Source organism: Nyctereutes procyonoides, unplaced genomic scaffold (genome assembly GCF_905146905.1).
Source record: "Nyctereutes procyonoides isolate TBG_1078 unplaced genomic scaffold, NYPRO_anot_genome, whole genome shotgun sequence".
In the NCBI taxonomy this organism is placed as follows: Eukaryota; Metazoa; Chordata; class Mammalia; order Carnivora; family Canidae; genus Nyctereutes; species Nyctereutes procyonoides.
This window is the reverse complement of record NW_026575146.1, coordinates 81596566-81621294: the sequence shown is the minus strand read 5'-3', so window position 1 is coordinate 81621294 and position 24729 is coordinate 81596566. Positions and strand designations below refer to the sequence as shown.

Here is a 24729-nt window from a genome sequence, read left to right as displayed (position 1 = left end):
GGTTTTGCTTGTTTGCTTTGCACTAATTCTTCATACATAATGGTGTGTGCTGCATAACATTTGGTTGCTTTTCTTTATGTGATATTAACAGCTATTGGTTATTTCGGAATTTATTATTTTATCAGTGTTACAAGATATTCTAATTCTTTTATTTCTTCTGCATTTATTAGTTGGAATACTTCCCTAAAGGGAACTATCCTCTCATCAATGTCTTGGTTACTCTGAGGTATAGCTTATGTAAAACAAATCAGGATAAAAGCTTGCTTTTGCTCATGATTTCTCAGCATCTTCCAAAGTTTATCCTATGTTTTCCTTTTAAATTATTACCATGAACTTGCAGATTTATTTTTTTTTAATTTTTTTATTTATTTTTATTTTTATTTTTATTTACTTAGGATAGTCACAGAGAGAGAGAGGGAGGCAGAGACACAGGCAGAGGGAGAAGCAGGCTCCATGCACCGGGAGCCCGATGTGGGATTCGATCCCGGGTCTCCAGGATCGCGCCCTGGGCCAAAGGCAGGCGCCAAACCGCTGTGCCACCCAGGGATCCCCGAACTTGCAGATTTAAATATATTTGATATGTTTCAGTCCATAGCAGTTATTGTTTTTATTAATACTCAGATTGTTCATCTTTGTTTATGGGATCCTCTTTACTCCGATTTGGCTCCTTTAGGATTCTGTGGCTCTGGTCCTTGAAGTAGGAAAAGCCTTTTGTCTCGTACCCTGTTGGCAATGAAAAGATTCCCTACATCTGTGCTGATCCATCTGACTGTCTGAGGTACTGTTCCATGGAGAAATATAAAACAGCTGGGGAGCCAGTGCTTTCTTTGGGTTAGCCTCTTTTTGTACTTAGAGATTAGTAAGTGATTAAAAGCTGACTGTTACTTTCATTTTGGGTTGTTGTCTTAGTTTTTCTGACAACTTGGCAGTTCAGCTCTTTTCAGCTCAGCTTTTGACAGTTTGGTGTGGTATTCTTGACAGTTGAGTGTGGTGTCAATTTTGTCAAGGTACTTGATAGTGTTGTATGTAAATACTCTATCTCATTAATCTCATTTTTATCTACTTGTTCTGATAGTTGCTGAAAAATATTAAAATTTCCAAATCTCATTGTGGATTTGTCCATTTCTTCCTTTAGTTCTGTTAGTTTTTGCTTCATATATTTGGTGCTTTGTTATATCTCTACACATTTAGGATTTCTGCGTCTTCTTGATGAATTTGTCCTCTTTATCTTTTGTATTAGTCTTTGTCTTGATCTCTTTTTTGTCTTATATTATTAATATGAGTGCATAGGCTTTCTTATCCTTAGTATTTTTGTGGTAGATCTTCTTCCATCATATTACTTTCTCCTTTTTTTTTAAAGTTTTTATTTAAATTCCCATTAGTTAACATACAATGTAATAGTAATTTCAGGTGTATAGTATAGTGACTCAACACCCAATGCTCATTTCAGCAAGTGCCCTCCTTAATCCTCATCACCTATTTTATCAGTCTCCCCACCCACTTCTCCTCTGGTAACCATCAGTTTGTTCTTTATAATTAAGAGTCTTTCTTGGTTTGCCTCCTTCTTTTTGTTCCACTTTGTTTTTTGTTTTGTGCTTAAAATTCCATATATGAGTGAAATCATATGGTATTTGTCTTTCTCTTATTTTGTTTCATCTAATACTCTCTAGCTCCATCTGTGTCCTTGCAAATGGCAAGATTTCATTCTTTTTATGGCTGAGTAATATTCCATTGTGTATATATGCCACATCTTCTTTATCCATCAATTGATGGATACTTGGGCTGTTTCCATAATTCAGCTACTGTTGATAATGCTGTTTTAAAAACATCAGAGTGCATTTATCCCTTTGAATTAGTATTTTTGTATTCTTAGGGTAAATACCTAGTAATGCAATTGCTGGGTAGCTCTATTTTTTTTTTTGAAGATTTTATTTATTTATTCATGAGAGACACACAGAGGCAGAGACATAGACAGAGGGAGAAGCAGGCTGCTCACAGGGAGCCTGATGTGGGACTTGATCCCCAGATCCGGGATCATGCCCTGAGCCAAAGGCAGACACTCAACCACTGAGCTACCCAGGCATCCCAAATAGTTCTATTTTTAACTTTCTGGGGAACCTCCATACTGTTTTCCACAGTGGCTGCACCAGTTTGGATTCCCACCAACAGTGCACAAGGGTTCTCCTTTAACCACATCCTAGCCAACACCTGTTGTTTCTTGTATTATTGATTTTGGTCATTCTCACAGGGATGAGGTGATATGTCATTGTAGTTTTGATTTGTGTTTGCCTGATGATCAGTGATACTGAGCATCTTTTCATGTCTCTCTTGTCTTATATTAAAACAAGTACACAGGCTTTCTTATGCTTAGTATTTGTATGGTAAATTTTCTTACACAACTTTACTTTCAACCCACCTGTGTCTTCATACTTAAAGTGTATTTCTTTGAAATTTGCTTTTTTCTTTTGTCTTGACATTGTCTCTTTTTTATTTTTTTTATTTTTAAAGATTATTTTCATGATTAAATGTCTATAATAAAAAAAAATAAATGTCTATAATAGCATATTGAGTAAAACAAAGTACAGAGAAACCCATACAGGGGAATTCATCCAAGGAGTTGGGTAGATGTGGAGTACCCTAAATACATTGTCCTTTAGTCTGTATGTAGCACAGTGGTTTCTAAGAACTTAAGGTAATAAGATCTGCCTCAGTGAATGCAAAGTATTTAGCATGTGACATTGTCTTTTAATGGGAGTAGTTGGACTATTTACCAGAAAGGGAATCACAATTTATTTTAATCCCTGCTGTGGACAGGAGCTCCCCAAATATCTCTAAATAAGCATTTGGCACATTTTACAGTTAGTTTATTTAAATTTCCCTGTGTCTTTAGCTCTGTGATAAATTTAAAAGAAACTATGATTTTTAAAAATCTTATCTGAAGTATTTTTGGTTGTTAAATGGGCACAATTATCTATTGAGCTTTCTGCATCTGGAAGAAGTAGAATTTTTAATTAAATGTTTATTGAATATCTATATCATTGATTACTGTAAGGGCAGTGGTTCTCCCTAGAGGATGTTTTAGAAATACATCTGTGTGCTTTTGAATGTTAAAATAACTGAGTTGAGGGTGAAGTCTTCTGGCTTTTGAAGGACTGAAGCCATGGATCTGGGTTGTAGAGTAGATGACTTTTTTATAAAAAGGTATGTAGTAAATACTTTAAGATTTCTGGGCCAGATGGTCTCTATTGCAGTTATCTGACTCTGCTACTGGAGTGTGAAAGTAGCCAAAGACAATTTATAAACAGTTGAGTGTAGATGTGTTCCAATAAAGCTTTATTTACAAAAACAGTTTTTTGGTGGGCAGTAGTTTGCTAACTTCTAATCTAGATACTCTGCAGTATACAGCAGAGTGACCTGCAAAATGCAGACCAAAGCTGGGAAAAAAATGTGTTTATAATAATCTTGGTCTAGAACTTCTCACATAAAGCATTATTTTTGCATGATATTTTACACACTGCTGAGTTTATGTTACTATTATTGCATGATTTTACTATTAGCTAAATATTCCAGGAATGCTTGAGAATGATTGAGAAAAGACTCTACTTTGTTTTATTTGGAAATACTATGACATTTTTAAAAAGGTCACAGCACTGATGGCAACACTGCTTGTGATATTTTCCTTACCACTACCACATACTTGTAGAAGCCTACATTTGTAGATAATAAATTTCATTGAGTCTATAGATACATGAACACATCACACACATACATATATATGCATACATATACATACACATACATAGACTTTCAAAATGTCAAATGTTAATAAAAGTTATCAACAGTACTAACTTGAAGACTTCTGGGTAAGATGCAAGAGTATGAGGACCCTAAGCTCATCTCGTCCCATGGACACAAACTAGATAACACCCACATTAGTGTAAATAACCCAGAAAAATGACCTGAAGACTGAGAGAACAGACCCTCCACAGCTAAATGTAACAGGCCACATTTGAAGAGGGTAGGCAGATAGGGATACAGTTGAGAGCTAAATGGACCAATAGGACTGTCTGCAGGAAGGAGGGATACTGCAGGCATGTAGGGGGAAAACAAACAAATCCCTACACCAAGCATCCCATGTATGGGTGCCCACACGGGGAGATGAATCCCCTTGGTATTTGGCTTTGAAAATGAGAGCGGCTAGATTTCATGAGTCTTTGCAAACAGCAGGGTGTAACACCTGGAACTTTAAAAATCAGTTGGCGTGTCTCTGGGAGAGTTGGAAGGGTGAGAGAAAACTAAGTCCCTGCCCTTAAAGAGATAGCACAACAAACAGCAGCCTCATGGAGATACAGCATAGAGTTAGCAGTTTGAAAAATACCTGGGGTATGTGGGAGAGAGATTTGTCTACTGATCTCAGAGCTTGTGCTGGAAGAGTAGGGATCATTGGGAAACATCTCTAAGAATAAAAGAGCTCGCAGGCACCATTTTCTTTCCCCATCCCCTAGCCTAGACACATAGATGCCTATAGGAAACAGTGCAATACCAGTATTTGCTACATAACTTGCTAATGGTGGCCCTGCCCCTGAATACTTCTGCGGCTCTGCATCTTACAGCCAGGCCTCTACTCTGGGTCTCTTCCCACAGCTACAGACTTTGCTAACACCCTGCAACCCATACCTGAATACTCCTACAGACCTGCTCCTCCAATATGCCAGGCTAGAGCTTATCTAAAGTGGTGCCACAAGTGTGGCAGTGTGCAAGCATTCTAAACATGGCCCAGCAACCACTCTAATGTGACTCCTGCCTGGAGGAGAAGGGAAGATAACCACATATCCCAGTCCAACCCACAAGGCTATCAGCTGATTTTTCAGCAGAAATTTAGCAGGCAAGAAGGGAGTGCTGTCATGATGAGATGAGCACTGGGCGTTATGCTATGTTGGCAAATTGAATTTAAATAAAATATTTTTAAAAATAAAAATAAGTAAAAATGGGTGAAGAATTGGGGGTGGGGCAGGCAGAAGGAGAGAGTACTGTGATATATACTGAGTCCTAAATGAAAACCCTGCAGCCAAGAATATTCTGTCTGGCAAAGCTATTGTTCACAATAGAAGAAGAGATAAAGAGTTTCCCAGACAAAAGTTAAAGAAATTCATGACCACTAAACCAGCCCTATGTGGAATGTTAAAAGGGACTCTTTAAATGGAAAGGAAAGACTATAAGTAGGAATAAGAAACTAGGAAGAGCAAAAACAGTAAAAATAAGTATATCTGTAAAATCAGTCAAAGAATTCGCAAAAGAAAAGGATGTAGGGACACCTGGGTAGCTCAGGGGTTGAGCATCTGCCTTGGGCTCGGGTCGTGATCCCAGGGTGCTGGGATCAAGTCCTGCATCGGGCCCTTTGCAGGGAGCCTGCTTCTCCCTTTACCTGTGTCTCTGCCTCTCTCTCTCTGTATCTCTCATGAATGAATGAATGAATGAATGAATGAATGAATAAATAAATAAATAAATAAATAAATAAATATTTTTAAAAACCAAAAGGATGTAAAGTATGACATACCTAAATCAGGGAGAGGGGAAGGAGTAAAGAATGGGTTCAAACTTAAGTAACCATCAACTTAATATAGACTACTATATTCAAAAGATGTCATATACAAAGCTAATGTTTACAAAAACCAAAAACCAGTAATAAACATGCAAAAATAAAGAGGAAGGAATCCAAGCATATCACTAAAGAAAGCCAACAATGAGAGAAGAGAGCACGAGAAGAAAGGAACAGAAAAGACCTTTGAAAACAACCATAAAACAAGTAATGAAAAGGCAATAAGGACATACTGATCAATAGTTGCTTTGAATGTACATGTACTAAATGCTGCAATCAAAAGGAATAGGGTGATGGAATGGATAAAAAAGCAAGACCCATCTATATGTGCTCACAGGAGACTCATTTCAGACCTAAAGACACATGCAGATTGAAAGTGAAGGGATAGAGGGGCACCTGGTTGGTTCAGTTGCTTGAGCATCCTGACTCTTGGTTTTGGCTGGTCATGATCTCAGGGTTGTGGGATTGAGCCTGTGTTGGTCTCCATGCTCAATGTGGAGTCTGCTAGTCCCTCTTCTCCCTCTCCGCCCTTCTGCCTCTCCCTTTACTCACTCACTCTTGTGAAGGTGCACACTGTGTCTCTAAAATAAATAAAATATATGCATATATTTTAAAGTGAAGGGATAGAAAATCAGTTATGTAAATGGAAGTGAAAAGAACATTGGGATAGTAATACACAGAACAAAATAGACGTTAAAGCAACAAAAAGTGTAACAGGAGACAAAGGACACTAACGATAAAAGGAATAATCCAACAAGAATATATACCAGTTGTAAATACTTCTGCAACAAACATGGGGGCACCCAAATACATAAAGCAGCTAATAACAAACATAATGGAAAATGAAGTAATTGATAGTAATACAGTAATAGGAGGTTTTACCATTTCACTTAAATCAATAGATCATCCCAAAGAAAATCAACAAGGAAACAGTGGCTTTGAAAGACACATTGGACCAGATAGATCTACAGATATATTTAGAACACTCTATTCTAAAGCAACAGAATACACATTCTTTTCAAATGCACAAGGAACTTTCTCCAGAAATAGATCACATATTTGGCCCCCCAAAAAAGTCTCAACAAATTAAAAAGACTGAAGTCATACCATGGGATTTTTCCAACCACAATGCTGTTAAACTAGGTATCAACCATAGGGAAAAATCTGGAAAGACCAGAAATACATGGAAGTTAGATAACATGCTACTGAACAACCCAAATGTGTAGTGCAAGAAATCAAAGAGGAAATCAAAAAACACATGAGGACAAATGAAAATGAAAACACAATGATCCAAAATCTTTGGGATGGAGCAAAAGCTGTTCTAAGAGGGAAGTTGATAGCAATACAGGCCTAACTCAAGATGCAAAAAAGTCTTAAATAAAAAAACCCAAAGTTACACTTAATGCAGCTAGAAAAGGAAGAACAACAACAACAACAAAAACCCCAAACCAGTAGAAGGAAGGAAATATTAAAGATTAGAGCACAAATAAATGGAATAGAAACAAAAAAACAATGGAATAGATCAGCAAAACCAGGAGCTGGTTCTCTGAAAAGCTCAACAAAACTAATAACTTTTAGACTCATCAAAAAGAAAAAAAAATGAGAAGACTCCAAACGAAGTCAGAAATGGAGGAGATATAACTGACACCACAGAAATACAAAGAATTACAAGAGAATATTATGAAAAATTACATGCCAACAAATTGGACAGCCTAGAGGAAATTGAGAAATTCCTAAAAACATAAAACTTCCCAAAACTGAATCAGGAAGAAACAAAATTTGGGGATCCCTGGGTGGCGCAGTGGTTTAGCGCCTGCCTTTGGCCCAGGGCGCGATCCTGGAAACCCAGGATCGAATCCCACGTCGGGCTCCTGGTGCATGGAGCCTGCTTCTCTCTCTGCCTGTGTCTCTGCCTCTCTCTCTCTCTGTGTGACTATCATAAATCAATAAAAAATTTTTAAAAATCCATATATATATAAAAAAAGGAAGAAACAAAATTTGAATAGACTGATTACCAGCAGTGAAATTGAATCAGTAATAAATTCCAATAAAAGTCCAGGACCAGAATGCTTCATAGGTAAATTATACCAAACATTTAAAGAACAGTTAATACCTATTCTCAAACTATTCCAAAACACAGAAGAGAAAGTAAAACTTCCAAATTCATTCTCTGAGGCCAGCATTACCCTGATACCAAAACCAGATAAAGGCACCATTTAAAAAAAAAAAGAGAACTACTGGTTCATATCCCTGTTGAACATTCATGCAAAATTCTTCAACAAAATACTAGAAAACTGTATACATTTATAAAATCATTCTCCATGATCAAGTGAGATTTATTCCCAGGATTCAAGGGTTGTTCAGTATTCACAAATTAATCAATGTCCTATATTACATCAATATGACCAAGAATAAACACCATATAATCATTTCAGTAGATGCAGAAAAAAGCATGTGACAAAGTACAATACCCATTCATGATACAAACCCTCAACAAAGTAGGTTTAGAGGGAACAATCCTTAACATAAAGGCCAAATGTGGAAAAGCCACACCTAACATCATACTCAGTGGCAAAACCTGGGAGCTTTTCTCCTAAGATCAGGAACAAAACAAGGATGTCCACTCTCTCCATTTTTATTCAACATAGTACTGCAAGTCCTAGACACAGCAGTCAGACAACAAAAAGAAATAAAGGACATCCAGATTGGCAAGAATGAAGACATTCACTTTTTACAGGTGACATTATATATAAATATAAATATGTATATAAATATATATATTTCTTTAACAAATGATTATATATATATATATATATATATATATATATATATATATATATATATATAACCTGGAAGACTCTACCAAAAAACTACTAGAACTGATACATGAATTTAGTTAAGTCACAGGATACAAAATCAATATACAGAAATCTGTTGCATTTTGACACACTAATAATGAAGCAGCAGAAAGAGAAGAAAACAGTCCCATTTAAAATTGCAACAAAAAGAATATAAGATCTAGGAAAACTTGACCAAGGAGGTGATAGATCTGTACTCTGAACACTTTAAAATTGATGAAAGAAATTGAAGACAACACAAATGGAAAGATACTTCATGCTCATAAATTGTGAGAACAAATATTAAAATGTCCATACCATCCAAAGCAATGTACGGATTCTTAAGATGATTTTTTTTTAAATTTTTTTGAGAGAGAGTGCATGAGCTCAGTGGGGCAGAGGGAGAGGAAGAGAGAATCATCAAGCAGATTCCCCTCTGAGCATGGTATGTGATATGGGGCTTGATATCAGGACCCTGAAATCATGACCTGAGCCAAAATCAAGAGTCGGACCCTCAACCAACTGAGCCACTGAGGTGTCCCCAATCTACAGTTTTCATAGAATCCTTATCAAAATATCAACAGCATTTTTCACAGAACTAGAGCAGATAATCCTCAAATTTATATGGAACCACCAAAGACTTCCATTAGCCAAAGCAATCTTGAGAAAGAACAGAGCTGGAGATACCACAATTCCAGATTTCAATATATACCACAAACCTATAGTAATCTATATAGTGCAGTACTGGCAGAAAAACAGATCAGTGGAACAAAATAGAGAGCCCAGATATAAACCCATGATTATATGGTCAGTTAGTCTTTTACAGAAGAGGCATGGATATGCAATGGAAATAGTTTAACAAATGATGTTTGGAAACCTGGACAGCTACATACAAAAGAATTAAACTGGACCACTGTCTTATACCAATATGCAAGAATTTAAAAATCAGCTAACCTAAATGTGATACCTGAAACTAAAAAAAAAAAAAAAAAAAAAAATTGTGAGCACAGACAGTAATTACTCTGACATCAGCCATAGCAGCCCATTTTGAATATGTCTCCTGAGGCAGGGGGAAGCAAAACCAAAAATAAAATATTGAGATTTTTTCAGAATAAAAAGCTTTTGCACAGCAAAGGAAACACCAAAACTAAAAGACTGCTGAATATGAGAAGATATTTGCAAATGACAAATCCAATAAAGGGTTAGTATCCAAAATGTATAAAGAATTTATACAATTCAGCAAAAAAACAATAATCTGATTTAAAAATGATCTGAAGACATGAACAGACATTCCTCTGAAGAGGACTTAAAGATGGCCAACAGACACATGAAGAGATGCTCAGCATCACTCATCATCAGGGAATTCCAAGTCAAAACCACACTGAGATCAACTCACACTTGTCAGGATAGCTAAAATAAAAAATGCAAGAGACAAGTGTTGGCAAGGATGTGGAGAAAAAGGAACCCTTGTGCACTGTTGGTGGGAATGCAAACTGGTGCAGCCACTGTGGAAAACAGTATAGAGGTTCCTTAAAAAGTTACAAAGAGAACTACCCTGCAACCCAGCAATTGCACAACTGGGTATTTACCCAAAGGATACCAATACACTAATTCAAAGGGATACATATACCCTTATATTTATAGCAGCATTATTTAGAATAGCCAAGATATTACCATATAATCCAGTAATTCCACTATTGGTATTTACCCAAAAATATGAAAACTCTAATTTGACAAGATATATGCACCCCTATGTTAATTGCAGCATTATTAATAATGGCCAAATTATGGAAACAGCCCAAGTGTCCACTGATAGATGAATGGATAAAGAAGAGGTGGTATATATAATGGAATATTACTCAGCCATTTAAAAAAATGAAATACTGCCATTTACAATAACACGGATGGATTTAGAGAGTATAAAGCTAAATGAAATTAGAAAAGGACAAATGCCATATGATTTCACTCATGTGGAATTTAGGAAACAAAGAATGAAAAAAGAGACAAACCAAAAAAAAAAAAAAAAAGACAAACCAAGAAACAGGTTCTTAACTATAGAAAACAAACTGTTGGTTAATAGAAGGGAGGAAGAGGATTAAGAGTACACTTACCATGATGAGCACTGAGTAATGTATAGAATTTTTTTTAATAATTTATTTATTCATGAGAGACAGAAGGCAGAGACATAGGCAGAGGGAGGAACAGGCTCCCCACAGGGAGCCCGATGTAGGACTGATCCCAGAATCTGGGATCACGCCCTGAGCTCAAGGCAGAGGCTCAACTGCTGAGCCACCCAGGCATCCCTATAGAATTGTTTAATCAGTATATATTGTACACCTGAAACTAATATAACACTGTATGTTAACTATACTGGAATTAAAATTTTTTTGAACAGTACTTTTAAAAATTCTTACCTCAGGGATCCCTGGGTAGCTCAGTGATTTAGCGCCTGCCTTCGGCCCAGGGTGTGATCCTGGAGTCCCGGGATCGAGTCCCACATTGGGCTCCCTCCCTGCATGGAGCCTGCTTCCCCCTCTGCCTGTGTCTTTGCCTCCTTCTCTGTGTTTCTCATGAATAAATAAATAAAATCTTAAAAAAAAATGCTTAGCTGAATATTATGATCTTATAAATCTGAATTTGTTCAAGTAGTTATAAGTGTAAGCATTTAATTGTGCCTTTTAATTTGTATAACAGTTGATCATTATCTCTATTTTTGGCATAATGTATATAATTGTGTCATATTATCTATAAATTTTATTTCAGAAATGGTAGAGAAGTTGTTGTAAATATTGTCTTTTTGTATATAGAGAGCATTGAGTTTGATCAGGGTAATAACCGCCACTTGTATGTCTTCCATTTAGTATCTTTTGGTGATGGAAGCAAGAGAAAGGAAGAGAGCAAGAAAGATAATTCTAATTTACTTATTTGGAACTTTGCAAAAAGCGTGGTCTCATGGTTCTGTTTTCTTCTCTCCAGCTCTGCCTTTTTGAGACTCTGTGCTTCTCTAAGCTAGGAATCCAGAGGAGGATGGATCATTTCTTGCAGTGCTAAAAACCATGGATCAGGTAAATTGGTGTTTTTTGGTGCTCTCTTTAAGAAGCCACTTTTTTACAGAGTATGTGTATGTTTGCTTTCCTTATTTCTGAAATTTCCTTCCTAACTGACCCCACTCAGGAATGTGCTCCTCGGCATTCCATCCCTAAGTTTGTGTTTTTCATCTAGCCTATATTTACATAATTACTCAAAAATAGTTTGGGCATCTCTGACTAGGAGATATGACAAAAGCAGATTCCCTGATTTTAGAAGATAAGGAAGTTTGTTAAATTGCACCACACATGGGAAAATTGAACTTTTCTTTAGATGTAAGTTTTCTGGTTAGACAAGATCATTACTTTTGCCTGGATTCAGTCTCCCTACCCGGTAAGAGCTTATGTTTTGTGAGCTTTTAAGATTGATTAGGAGCATGATTAGAGATTGAGAGATCAGAGATCTTCCCTGGAAATCCATAATTGACATAAAGCAATAATACAGATAATTTTAAGAGTCAACATTATTAGTTAATCTTGTATGCATAAGTTTAGATTATCTTTTCTTTTCCTTAGAACAAGGGAAGGGTACATTTATAGGTGATAAATAATAGTAAGAAAGATCATCATTCACATGCAAAAGTTGCTGAAAATTATAAACTCCCAAAAGTGAGAAATGCTTATGAGATTTTTGTGTAACCAAAATGTAAAATGTTCAAACATGCACACTTGTAAGTCAGGCATATTCATTATATGGGGCTATTTTGCAGCCTATTATAAATATGCATTAAATTACTGATAAGGAGGAAAGTGCTTATGTAATATTCTGGTATGATGATGAACTGAGATTTCAATAATTTCTTTAATTTTATGCAAATTTTGGGATCCCTGGGTGGTGCAGCGGTTTGGCGCCTGCCTTTGGCCCAGGGCGTGATCCTGGAGACCCGGGATCGAGTCCCACGTTGGGCTCCCGGTGCATGGAGCCTGCTTCTCCCTCTGCCTGTGTCTCTGCCTCTCTCTCTCTCTCTCTGTGACTATCATAAATAAATAAATTTTAAAAAAAATTTATGCAAATTTATACAGATTTTATAAGACTTTGTGGAAAAACTTCCTGTTATTTTTCTTATTAGAGAATAAGAGAAATTTGCATTTATTGAGAATGTATGATATACAAGATACAAGCATAATTAAAGAGTGAATGATAGAGTATTTATTGTACAGGTTGCCTCTGTATGCTTTTTCTTTTAATTGTGTCTTCTTTAAGTTCCAGACTTATCTGTATAATGAGATGTTCTATATGCAGGAAATATCTACAGCAACAGAAATAATAAGGAACATGTTGGCACTTCAGAAGCATTGATTTTATAGTGTCTCATTTATGTCAATGGCTTTTTGCTGTTCGCTCTGAGCTCCCCATCATCTCCCCTCCATTGAAAAAAATATTTTCTTTATTTCCACAATTAGTATTATATTTGTTGTTTCAGAGATCAGTGATGTTCAGGGATGTTGCCATTGACTTCTCTCAGGAAGAGTGGGAATACCTGGACTCTGCTCAAAGGGATTTGTATAGAGATGTGATGTTGGAGAACTATAGTAACTTGGTGTCACTAGTAGGTAAGAAAATGTACCCCTAGTATTTCAGGATTTACCTTTGGAATGGCTGCTTTCTCTGATTGTTTTTAAGTAATTAACTAAATTGCCTCTTATTATTCTCAAAGAATTCTCTTATTCTTATTCTCTTATTATTCTCTCATTATTCCAGTTTTAAATTACTGGAAATAGCGGTATTTCAGAGCACATTTGTCTTCTCCACTCTGCAAGTATCATCTGTCTTTCTGGCTTCCTTCCTGTCTTAATAATCAAGGGGCTAGATTTGAATTCTGAGACACTTGCAATATTGTCGGAAAAATCAGGCTATGCATTGTTACAATTTATTTATTTTTAATTTTATTTTTTAAAAAGATTTTACTTATGTATTTATTCATGAGAGAGAAAGAGGCAGAGGGAGAAGCAGGCTCCACACAGGGAGCCTGATGCGGGACTCAATCCCCGGACTCCAGGATCATGCCCTGGGCCAAAGGCAGGCACTGAACTGCTGAGCCACCCAGGGATTCCCCCATTGTTATAATTTAGATTGGCTAAAGGTGCTCAAAATATTAAAAAAAAAAAAAGATGTAGATATGTATGCTTTTTCTGACAACAGAAGAGCTTATATTATTTATGTAGTAATAGGTAGATCAAGTCAGGTCAACATAATCCATTACAACGAATATATTCTCTTATATGTGTTTTGTAATTGAATATTACATTTTAAGAACTTTGTATTTTACATTGAATGAATGCACCAGAACATCTTTTATTGGAAAAGAGCTCAGGAAGAACATGTGATTATCTAAGAAAGTTTATTGTTTTTTTTTTTTTTTGTTTTGTTTTGTTTTGTTTTTAATTTGTTGAGGTTTAGTTTTTGGTGTAGGATGTAGCCTATCTTGGTATTTATTCCATGGGCACTTTAAAAGTGTTCTGAACCCAATTTCCAAATGTGGATGTGACATCAGTTGGGGAATTCTAGAATTTTTTTTTTTAAGATTTTATTTGTTTATTCATAGACACAGAGAGAGAGAGAGAGAGGCAGAGACACAGGCAGAGGGAGAAGCAGGCTCCATGCAGGGAGCCCGATGTGGGACTAGATCCTAGGTCTCCAGGATCACACCCCAGGCTGCAGGCAGCGCCAAACTGCTGCACCACAGGGGCTGTCCTGTTTTTTTTTTTTTTTGTTTTTGTTTTTTTTTTTTTCCTGTATCAATATGAGACTCTTTATGTCAGTTAAAACTTTAACAAATGATTTTCCAACCTAAATGATCACTTTATTTTTTTGGACTCTTCAAGTCCCTGAAATGTAACTGTCTCTTGCCCATTCCTCTGAATGTTTTATGAAGTTATTGGTTGGTATACTTTCCTTTCATGTGGAAAAAAAGACTTCTGATTTGAGAAGAAAAGCAAGGGCTTTTCAGTACAATCTCTCTAAGGAATCCCACCTAATCACTACTTCTCCTTTTTGGTCTTTTAGGATAGTCCTTCCCACGTTCAAAGGAGGGCTCTTCCTTTTCTCCAGTGATAACTCTTTTATGTAAACTTGGGAGTCAATTTCTTTCTAGATTTTTTTTTTAATATTTAGACTTATATCATTTTTTCTCTTCTTTAAAATGTGCTCATTCATTAAAAATACATTTACTGAGAGACAATTCTTTGCCAACAACTGTAGCAGGCATTGGAGAAATGATGTAGATAAGGTTTGTATTCTGCTACATTCTCATGGGAGAAATAAAAAGTAAATAAGGAAGTAAAAATATATGTGTATTTGTATTCATATATATGTATATACATGCATTTATTTAATAAATATGACAGTTGCAAGTAGTAATAAGGAATATGAATAAAGGTAAAGGAGAGTAGGCAAATGAACTAACTGGTGAATAAGGGTGGGTTATTTTAGATAGGTAAATTTCTTTAAAAAAATTTTTTTTGGGAGAGTATGAGCCACCAGGGGGGAGGGACAAACAGAGGGGGAGAAAGAGAATCTTAAGCAGGCTCTACCCCCATTGTGGACCCTGACACAGGGCTCAATTTCATAACCCTGAGATCATGACCTGAGCCAAAATCAAGAATTGGATGCTTATCTGACTTAGCCATCCAGGTGCCTGGAGATAGGAAGATTTTTTAAAATCCCTCCAAGGAGGCAGTATCTGAGCAATGACTTGACTGATGTAAGGGTATGAGTTAGACCGATCTATGGGGGAACACTATTCTAGGCAGATGAAGTAGTAAGTATAAAGGTTTTAGGGTGGGTATTTACTTAGGAGGAGGAACAGAAAAAATATAATTAAAGAAGAGTGAATGATACAGTAATAAATATAGTTAAGCAACTCCAGAAAAGGAGTTCAAATTTTATTTTTTGAGGTGGTGCTCTCTCACTTCTAGCCAAAGAAAATGAGTATCCTCTCTGAAGGAAAGCAAGAAGGCTTTAGAATTCTCAAAACTTAAGATCAACAAAAGATGAGGTAACAAAGGTCATCAAACCCACAAGGAAATAGGTCATAGGTGAGGAACAGATAATCTAAAGAAGCAATAGATTACCAGGCAAATGATTTCAGATATTGATATTATTAGATCTAAATGTAAAATGTTGGTGATATATATGTATGTGTGTGTGTGTGTGTGTGTGTGTACATATATGTAGTTGGTGGTGAAATATTTAAGAAATAAGCTAAGTCACAAAAATGATAAGCAATAAGAGATTTTCATAAGGGATCTGATTTGAAGTATTGAAGGAGAATCAGATAGGACATTCCAAAAGGTTCTGGTTAAATCTTTCTTAAAAATAATCATTAATAGATTGATAAATGGGCATAAAATTGTTTTCTTTATAAAACAACAGAGAAAGTAAAACACAGGCCTTGAGTTGGGTACATATATTTGCAGTTCATATTGACAACAGTGAAATTACTATGAATATAAAAGGCATTTATAGGTAAAGAAAAAGATAAATAAGATAAATAAATTTTTTTGAAAAATTGGGTAAAAGACATTCATAGGCAGTTCAAAGAAAAGGAAATAGTAAATCAAGGAGGTGAACAGCTTATACTCTGAAAACTATAAAACACTGATGAAAGAAGTTCAGGATGACACAAATGGAAAGATATTCCCTGCTCATGGATTGGAAAAATTAATAATTATTAAAATGTCCATACTACCCACAGCAAACCACAGATTCAATGTAATACCTAACAAAATACCAATAGTATTTTTCACAAAACTAAAACAAATATTATCCTAAAATTTGTATGGAACCACAAAAGTCCCTGAGAAGCCAACAGAATCTCAAGAAAGAACAAAACTGGAGGTATTATACCAGTTTCAGATTTCAAGTTATACTACAAAACTATAGTTAACAAAATATGTACTGGCACAAAATAGACACATAAATCAATGGAATAGATTGCAGAATTAAACCCACACATATGGGCGGCCTGGGTGGCTCAGCGGTTTAGCGCAGCTTTCAGCCCAGGGCGTGATCTGGAGACCCAGGATCGAGTCCCACGTCAGGTTCCCTGCATGGAGCCTGCTTCTCCCTCTGCCTGTGTCTCTGCCTCTCTCTGTCTTTCTCTGTCTCGTGAATAAATAAATTCTTTTAAAAAAATAAAAATAAACCCACACATATATCATCAATTAATCTACAGCAAAGGTGGCAAGAATATCCAGTTGAGGAAAATTGAGTCTCTTGAATAAATGGTTCTAGAAAAACTCGACAGGTACATGCAAAAGAACAAAATCTACAGCACTTTCTTACCCCTCACAAAAATAAACTCAAAATGGATTAAGGTCTAAATGTGAGACCTGAAATCATAAAACTAAAAGAATACATAAGCAGTAGTCTCTTGGATGTCACTCTTACCAACATATTTATGGATATGTCTCCTTAGGCAAGGGATACAAAAGCAAAAATAAACTATTGGGACTAGATCAAATTAAATGCTTTTGTACATCAAAGGAAATAATTGAACAAAATGAAAAAGAACCTACTCAATGGGAGAAGATATTTACAAGTGATGTATCTGATAAGGGGTTAATACTATGTTGGGGACGCCTGGGTGGCTCAGTGGTTGAGGATCTGCCTTCGGGTCGGTATGATCCTGGGGTCCTGGGATTGAGTCCCATATTGGGCACCCCACGAGAAGCCTGCTTCTCCCTCTGCCTATGTCTTTGCCTCTCTCTGTCTCTCATGAATGAATAAATACAATCTGTAAAAAAAAAAATCACTGTTGTTTTAAAAAAAAGTACAAATAGCCAATAGACATGCAAAAGTGCTCATCATCATTAGCAATCAGGAAATACACACTTAAACCACAGTGAGATAATTATTTCAGATACCCTAGAGGGGCAAAAATTAAGTGGTAGTATTAAGTGTTCACAACTTATGGTGGCAGAAGAGCTATATACCTCATTTTCACCATAGTCAGAAAGTGAAAAATGACCCAAATGTCTGTTGACTGATGAATGAATGAATAAAATTTGGTATAATTTTACAGTTATTCAGCAATACAGTACCCATGTGTCAACAAATGCTTATCAACTGGTGAAAGGATTAATAAAATTTAGTTTAAGGTAGAATATTATTTAGCAATAAAAAAAGGAGTACTGATACATGCCTACTTTGGAGATCAACCTTGAAAACATGGTACATGAAAGAAGCCAGATACAAAGACTATAATATTACATGATTCCATTTATATGAAATGTCTATAATGATCTGTAGAGACTGGAAGTAAATTAGTGGTTGCCGAGTGCATTTGGGGTGGCAGATGAAGGTGAACTGGAGAATGAAAGTAGGGAAATTGGAAAGGACTACTAATAGGCATAGGTTTCTTTTTGAGATGATAAAAATATAAAACTAAATTGTGGTGATTGTTGCACAGTTCTGTGAATGTATTTAAAATATACTGTTGGTATGTGAATTATATTTGAACAGATCTGTTTGTTTTTTACTGATGGCACTATCAATTGACGTAACCACTTTGAAAAAAGAGTGGAAATGATTTCCAAATTTATATGCATAGCTGGTTCTTTAAAAAATTTCAGATCCCTGGCCACACTCCAGATCAATTAAATCACAATCTCTGGGTATAGGACACAAATATTATTTTTTGAAGCTTTTTAGGTTGTTCAAATATTCACCTGTGTTTGGTAAGCACTACAATATATTATCTGAAAATTTATTTTTTTTATTTGAAGGTTTACTCCAGTTACTTGTTATTGCCAATATTCCTAGATTTATTTCTCCCCTATTTTATGTTTACTTTGTTTATTCTTTTACTCTTCTGTGTTCCTTTTTTACCTTTCCTTAATCAAGATCAATAAAGCTTTTTGTTTTTGTTTTTTTAACTCCATTTCCCCTTTGTTTAATTTGGAAGATGTATACTATTTATATGCCTTTTGTGGTTAACTCTAATTTTTTTATCACATATACTGTATTTCTTTTAATGCAACTGCAGTTTTGTTTTTATTAATTGCAATGATATTTGAAAAATATACATATTTAATGAAAATGGAATATTTTATTATTAAATATATTAATATTAAGGTACTCATTCAATCCACATTCAGTATTTGTATGCTGCTTTGCAGAAGTGGTTTTTTTTTTCCAAGTTTTTATTTAAATTTCAGTTAATATACAGTGCAACACTAGTTTCACATGTAGAATTTAGTGATTCATCACCTACATATACCTCTGGGAGTCATTACAAGAAATGCCCTCCTTAATACCCATCACCTGTTTAACTCATCCCCCTGCCCACCTCCCCTCCAGAAACGATCAGTTTGTTCTCTATAGTTAAGTGTCTGTTTCTTGGTTCATTTGTTTCTTAAATTCCACATATGAGTGAAATCATATGGCATTTGTCTTTCTCTGACTTTTCTCAGCATAATACACTCTAGCTCCTTCCACATCATTGCAAATGGCAAGATTTCATTCTATTTGATGGCAGAGTAATATTCTATATACATACACACACACACCCCACATCTTTATCCATTCATCAGTTGATGGACATTGGGCAGTTTCCATAATTTGGCTGTTGTTGCTAACATTGCTGTAAATATCAGGTGCATGTATTCCCTTTGATTAATATTTCTGTATCTTATGGGTAAATACCTAGTAGTGCAATTACTGGATCATAGGCTAGTTCTTTTTTTTAACTTTTTGAGGAATTTCCATAGGTTTTTCCAGAGTGGCTGCACCACTTTGCATTCTCGCCAAGAGTGCACAAGGATTCTCCTTTCTCCATATCCTTGCCAACACGTGTTGTTGGGAAAACTGGACAGCCGTATTGCAAAAGAATGAAACTAGACCACTTTCTTACATTATACACAAAAATAAATTCAAAATGAACTAGAGACTTAAATGTGAGACAGGAAACCATCAAAATCCTAGAGGAGAACATAGGCAATAACCTCTTTGACATCAGCTGTAGCAGCTCCCTGAAGCAAGGAAAACAAAAGCAAAACATAAGCTATTGGTACTTCATCAAAGTAAAAACCTACACAGTGAAGGAAATAATCAACAAAACTAAAAAGCAACCTACAAATGGGAGAAGATATTTGCAAATGACATATCTGATAAGGGGGTTAATATCCAAAAATATCTAAAGGACTTATCAAAATCAACACCCAAAAATCAATCTGTTAAGATATGGGCAGAAGATACAAATAGACATTTTTCCAAAGAAGACATACAGATGGGTAATAAACCCATGAAAAGATGCTCAACATCACTCATCATCAAATAAAAATCAAAGCTACAATGAGATATCCCCTCACACCAGTCAGAATGGCTAAAATTAACAACACAGAAAGACAGAAGTCTTGAATAAACTATTTGCCCCAGGCTCACACCTGGGATTTCAAGGCTAACCAGTTGAAAAACAGTAAGGATTGTGTCCACCTCAAAATAAATTGGAAGCTATTGTGACAGTGAATTGTTTCTATAAAGAGATAAGATACTGACATCTCCTATGACATTGTCAAAATTTTTATCAGGAGGAAACCATCCGTGTGTACTCTTTTTCTATACTTTTATCAACACTACATACCTGTGATTACTGGTGAGTTAAAATATTTTGGGAATATGGCTGCCTGTTTTGGTCCTTTAATCATTATTGTTTGTGTCACTTAACAAATACATAACAAAGGCTAAAGTTAATGTCTCCTTCATCCCAGAACAATATAAAGGATAGATGAAAGGTCTTAGGATACTTTAACTTTGATTAATCTTTCCCATCTATTATGTTATCTGGCATGTTTCAATTGTTTTCTTTTTAAACCCCCAAATAGGCATTATTTTTGTTTTAAGATGACAGTGTTTGTGGATTTATTCACATGATTATCTTTTTATTTACACATTATTCCTCCTCCATTATACTTTCCCACTGAGATCATTTTGTCATGAAATATATTAGGCAAGTCCTATTGTTAGTAAATGCTCTGTTTTTATTTTTGTTGTTGCAAAGTAACCGTTGTTTCACTTTCATTCCTGTCTGATGACTTAACTGGGTATAGAATTCTATACTGACAATTATTTTTTTCTCAGCACTCTGAAGAAATTATTCCACTGTCTTCTGGCTTCTATTGTGCTCTTGAGAAGTCTGCCTTCTGTCTCATTATTGTTCCTTTTGTAAGTAATCTGTATTTTCTCTCTGGCTGCTTTTAAGATTTTTTTCTTAAGATTTTATATAATTGATTATGTTGTTTTATTTCTAGAACTTTGATATTTTCTTCCTCCTGTAGATCTCACTTTTTTTTTTACTTCTATTCAGTTCTTTTCTCATGGTTTTGACTTTATATTTTACATTTTCATATGTTTCAAGCATTTATATTATATACATGTATATATCATTCAACATTTAGCGATTGTAGAGAACAGGTCTAATTCTGCAGCTTCTTACATTCAGGTGGGCTTTTGTGTGATGATGAATTGTCATTTTTTTCTTCCTTTTCATTGAGAGTCTAGGCAAAGACTGAAGTGTTTTTTTTGTCATTTCCTTTGAGGTCACATGGCTTTTTCCCCCCCTTGAACTATAAGCCTTGTTTAGTTCTGTTTTTATGAAGAGGTTCGTGCTAATCGCTGACATTTTCTGGGTCCATAGCTTCGTCTCTTGGATTATATCAGGCCTTTAAGATAGATACAAACCGTTTGGCAATTAAAGCTAGTAAATGTCACGAGGATAGCTGTGACTTCAGGGCATGTTTACCTCTAGTTTCTCACTTAATTGTGCCTCCTTTGGATCCTCTTTACTTTTTTTTTTTTTTTTTTTTTTTTTTTTTTTTTTTTTTAGCATGGTATACTTCTTAATGTATGTCAGATGTTACCCAGTATTTTAAGGTGTTTTCAGGAAACCTGATGCACCATTCACATATTTATAATTGTGGATCCTTCTGTCTTTAAACATGCTATATCTACTTTTTATGTCCTGTAAATTTCATTGTTTTTTTTTCTTAAAAGGTCTTTTGTATTTCTTGTTAAGTAATTTTCTCAGTACTTTATAAATGTTGATATTATGCATAGGAATATTTTGTTGTATGGATTTTCTAAATGTTTAATAAAACTATATATACACACATGCACAATACACACACATACGGATAATAAAGTGTTGATTTCTGTAAATTGATAATTATCTTACAGAAATATCCAACAATTTTCCAGTGGGTAATATTGGATTTCTAGGTAGATAATTTTGAGTTTTATGTAAGTCTTATTTCTTCCTTTTCTATTTGTACTAGTTTTTAAAAACTGTAAGCAGTAGGAGCTGAGTATTTGATATTTCACAATTTTAAAACAATTCTTACCTTTTTTCAGACTTTCTTGGAAGTACTAATGTTTGCTTACTAAATATGATTCTATAGGTTTTTGGTAAATACTCTTAATTAATTAGGTTAAAAAGGAGCCAGTCTGGTTTTAGAGAGTTTTTAATACAGGAATTTTTTTTTTTTAAGATTTTATATATTTGAGATAGAAAGAAGGAGTGAGCACAAGGCAGAGGGAGATGGAGAAGCCAACTCCCCACTGAGTAGAGCGCCTGATGCAGGGCTCAATCCCAGGACCCTGGGATCATGACCTGAGCCGGAGGCAGATGCTTAACTGACTGAGCCACCCAGGCCCCTCAAGTAGATTTTCTGATGTTGAATTACTCCTGCATTTGTAGGATAAACCTTATTTAATCATGATATATTATTAGTCCTTAAATACAGAGCTAGATTCTACATTGCTAATGTTTATTTTTAAATTTTACCTAATGTGGTTCATGAAATTGACTTAATTTTTATGAGTTCTTCTCATTGTTTAAGTTTGTTATTTTAGTTTATGTAAGTGACTTGGGTGGATTTCCAAACTTTTCTATGTTCAACAACAATTATATATGATTAGAATTGTGTATTCTTTAATGGTTTGGTTAATTTTGTCAGTAATACCATCAATCAATGATATCAGTGGCCTTAACTTAGGAGCATAAAGATTTAACTCAAATTTAAAATTCTTGGGCAGCCCGGGTGGCTCAGTGATTTAGCGCCACCTTCAGCCCAGGGTGTGATCCTGGAGACCCAGGATCGAGTCCCATGTTGGGCTCCCTATATGGAGCCTGCTTCTCCCTCTGTCTTTGTCTCTGCCTCTCTGTGTGTGTGTGTGTGTGTGTCTGTCATGAATAAATAAATAAAATCTTAAAAAAAAAAACAAGTTTAAAATTCTTACGTGGTTATTGATGTATTCTCAGATTTTTTCATGGATCATATTTTTATTATTTTGTAATACATTTCATCTAGTTTTTCTAATTTACTGTTGAATTATGTATAGGTTTTTTTCATAAGCACTTTTTTTTATTTTTGGGATTAATATTGTTCTTTTTCCTTTTAAATATTTTGGATTTGTGCCCAATCTGATTTTTTTCCCCCAACATGTCATATTTTTTGTATCATTTATTTGATTTCAAAAGAACGAATAGATTTGTATTCTTTTCTGTTCTTTCTAAATTCTGGTTTACTCACTTTCTCATTTTTAGCTAGCTAATTTTGTTTTGTTTTGTTTATGCCTCCCTCTTCTTGGTGAAATCTTAATTCTTTTGTTTTTAATGATTTCTTGTTTTTAAATAAAGGCATTTAAAGCATTTAAGTTTTCTGTGGATATATAAACCACATCTCAGGATTTCACACTAAGTTAGTCTTGGAATTTAGTTCTAAATATTGTTTAATTTTTAATTCCTTTTATGACAAACATTATATAGGAGTATCTTAATTAGTTAATTGTAGGATTATATATTGGTTTTCTTTGTTTTTGCAATTTCTAATTTTGTTATAATGTGATAACATGTTATTAGCTTTATCTGTCTGCCTATCTTATTAATTATGCTTCTGTCTTCCCAATCCATATTTTTTTCTCAATTTGTTTATATTACTGTCCTAAAAAGGAAAAGAAAAAAACTATTTCTTTTTACTCACACAACACTTCTGAAACCAGTTATGTGGATTTTCCCACACCAAGCAGTTCTCTAGTTCTTGGTAGAACCAACATGGTGTCCTACAATTTAACTTAATTCTGACACTAATTACCCAAAGTTAGAACAGACTCCACTGGTTAAGGGCTCAGTCCTACAGCACTGCCTCTTACCTCAGAGGCCAGTTGTAAGTCACAAGCTGTCACCTCTATGACTGGCTGTAAATTAGAAACCCCACAACACCCTCTTCAGGTTTAATAATTTGCTAGAATGGCTCAGAGAACTTAAGAGAAACATTTATCAGTTTATTACAAAATATACAACTCAGGAACAGCCAAATAGAAGAGATGCGCAGTGCAAATGTTTTTATGCTGGTGTCTTCCTCAGTAACCACTGGTTGTGGCTGGACCTGGTCTTTGGCTCTTTATTATGATTACAAGATGCCCTTTAGCAATAACCATCTGGACATGTTGAAAAAGTAAAGATTTATGACTTAGAAGGCCTGGAAATTACACAGTATACTGTGGGATACACAGTCATGTCATGGGTAGAGAGAGAGTGCACAAGCCTAGGTTTCTGCTTCTATTGAGGTTGAGAGTGAGGGCCTATGGTTTCTGGGCTCTTGATTGTTGAATTTAAAGTAAAAGTGAGGGCGTAAAGGGTGGCAAGAGAAAACAACAAGTGGTCCAAATGGTTAGTTGCTAAATCAACCAAGCTCTTTAGGAGTCTCAGTAGGAGAGGCAGCATGGCTCTTTATCTACTATGACTTGTAATATATTTGAGCTAGTCATCTTTGAAATGGATGCCTCTTTGAAGTGGATGCATCAGCAATCAAAGCTTAAGTCAGGCACTCACATTACAAACAAAATCCAAAACCTGTCAGGATGTACACTCTAGCAAGGTATGGAGAAGGGATATGGAGCTTCCATGCTGTCTCCTGGCACACCACCCTCCAGCACTTGTGTTTATTAACCAGAAGCTCTCTGAACCTCAATTAGGGTTTTTCACGGAGGCTTCATTATGTAGGCATGATTGATGAAATCACTGGGCATTAGTAACATGTCCAGCCTCTCTGCCCTCCATAGGTAGGGAGATTGGCTGAAATTTCCAACCCACTGAAAACATGGTTAGTTCCTGTGGCAACCAGCCCACCATCCTTACAGGCTTTCCAAAAGTCACTTCCTTAGTGTAAGCTCAGGTGTGGTTGAAAGGGACTTTTTTTTTTTTTT

At 35.3% G+C, this 24729-nt stretch overlaps 1 protein-coding gene across 1 annotated transcript in view; it reads left to right on the top strand.

The window, feature by feature from the left end:
- Positions 1–24729, top strand: part of LOC129500331 (zinc finger protein 569-like) — a 151966-nt gene that overhangs the window by 5617 nt on the left and 121620 nt on the right. The window contains 2 exon segments of the mRNA XM_055310637.1: positions 11413–11501; positions 12947–13076. Coding sequence (XP_055166612.1) covers positions 11493–11501; positions 12947–13076 — 139 coding nt within the window. The 5' untranslated portion in view covers positions 11413–11492.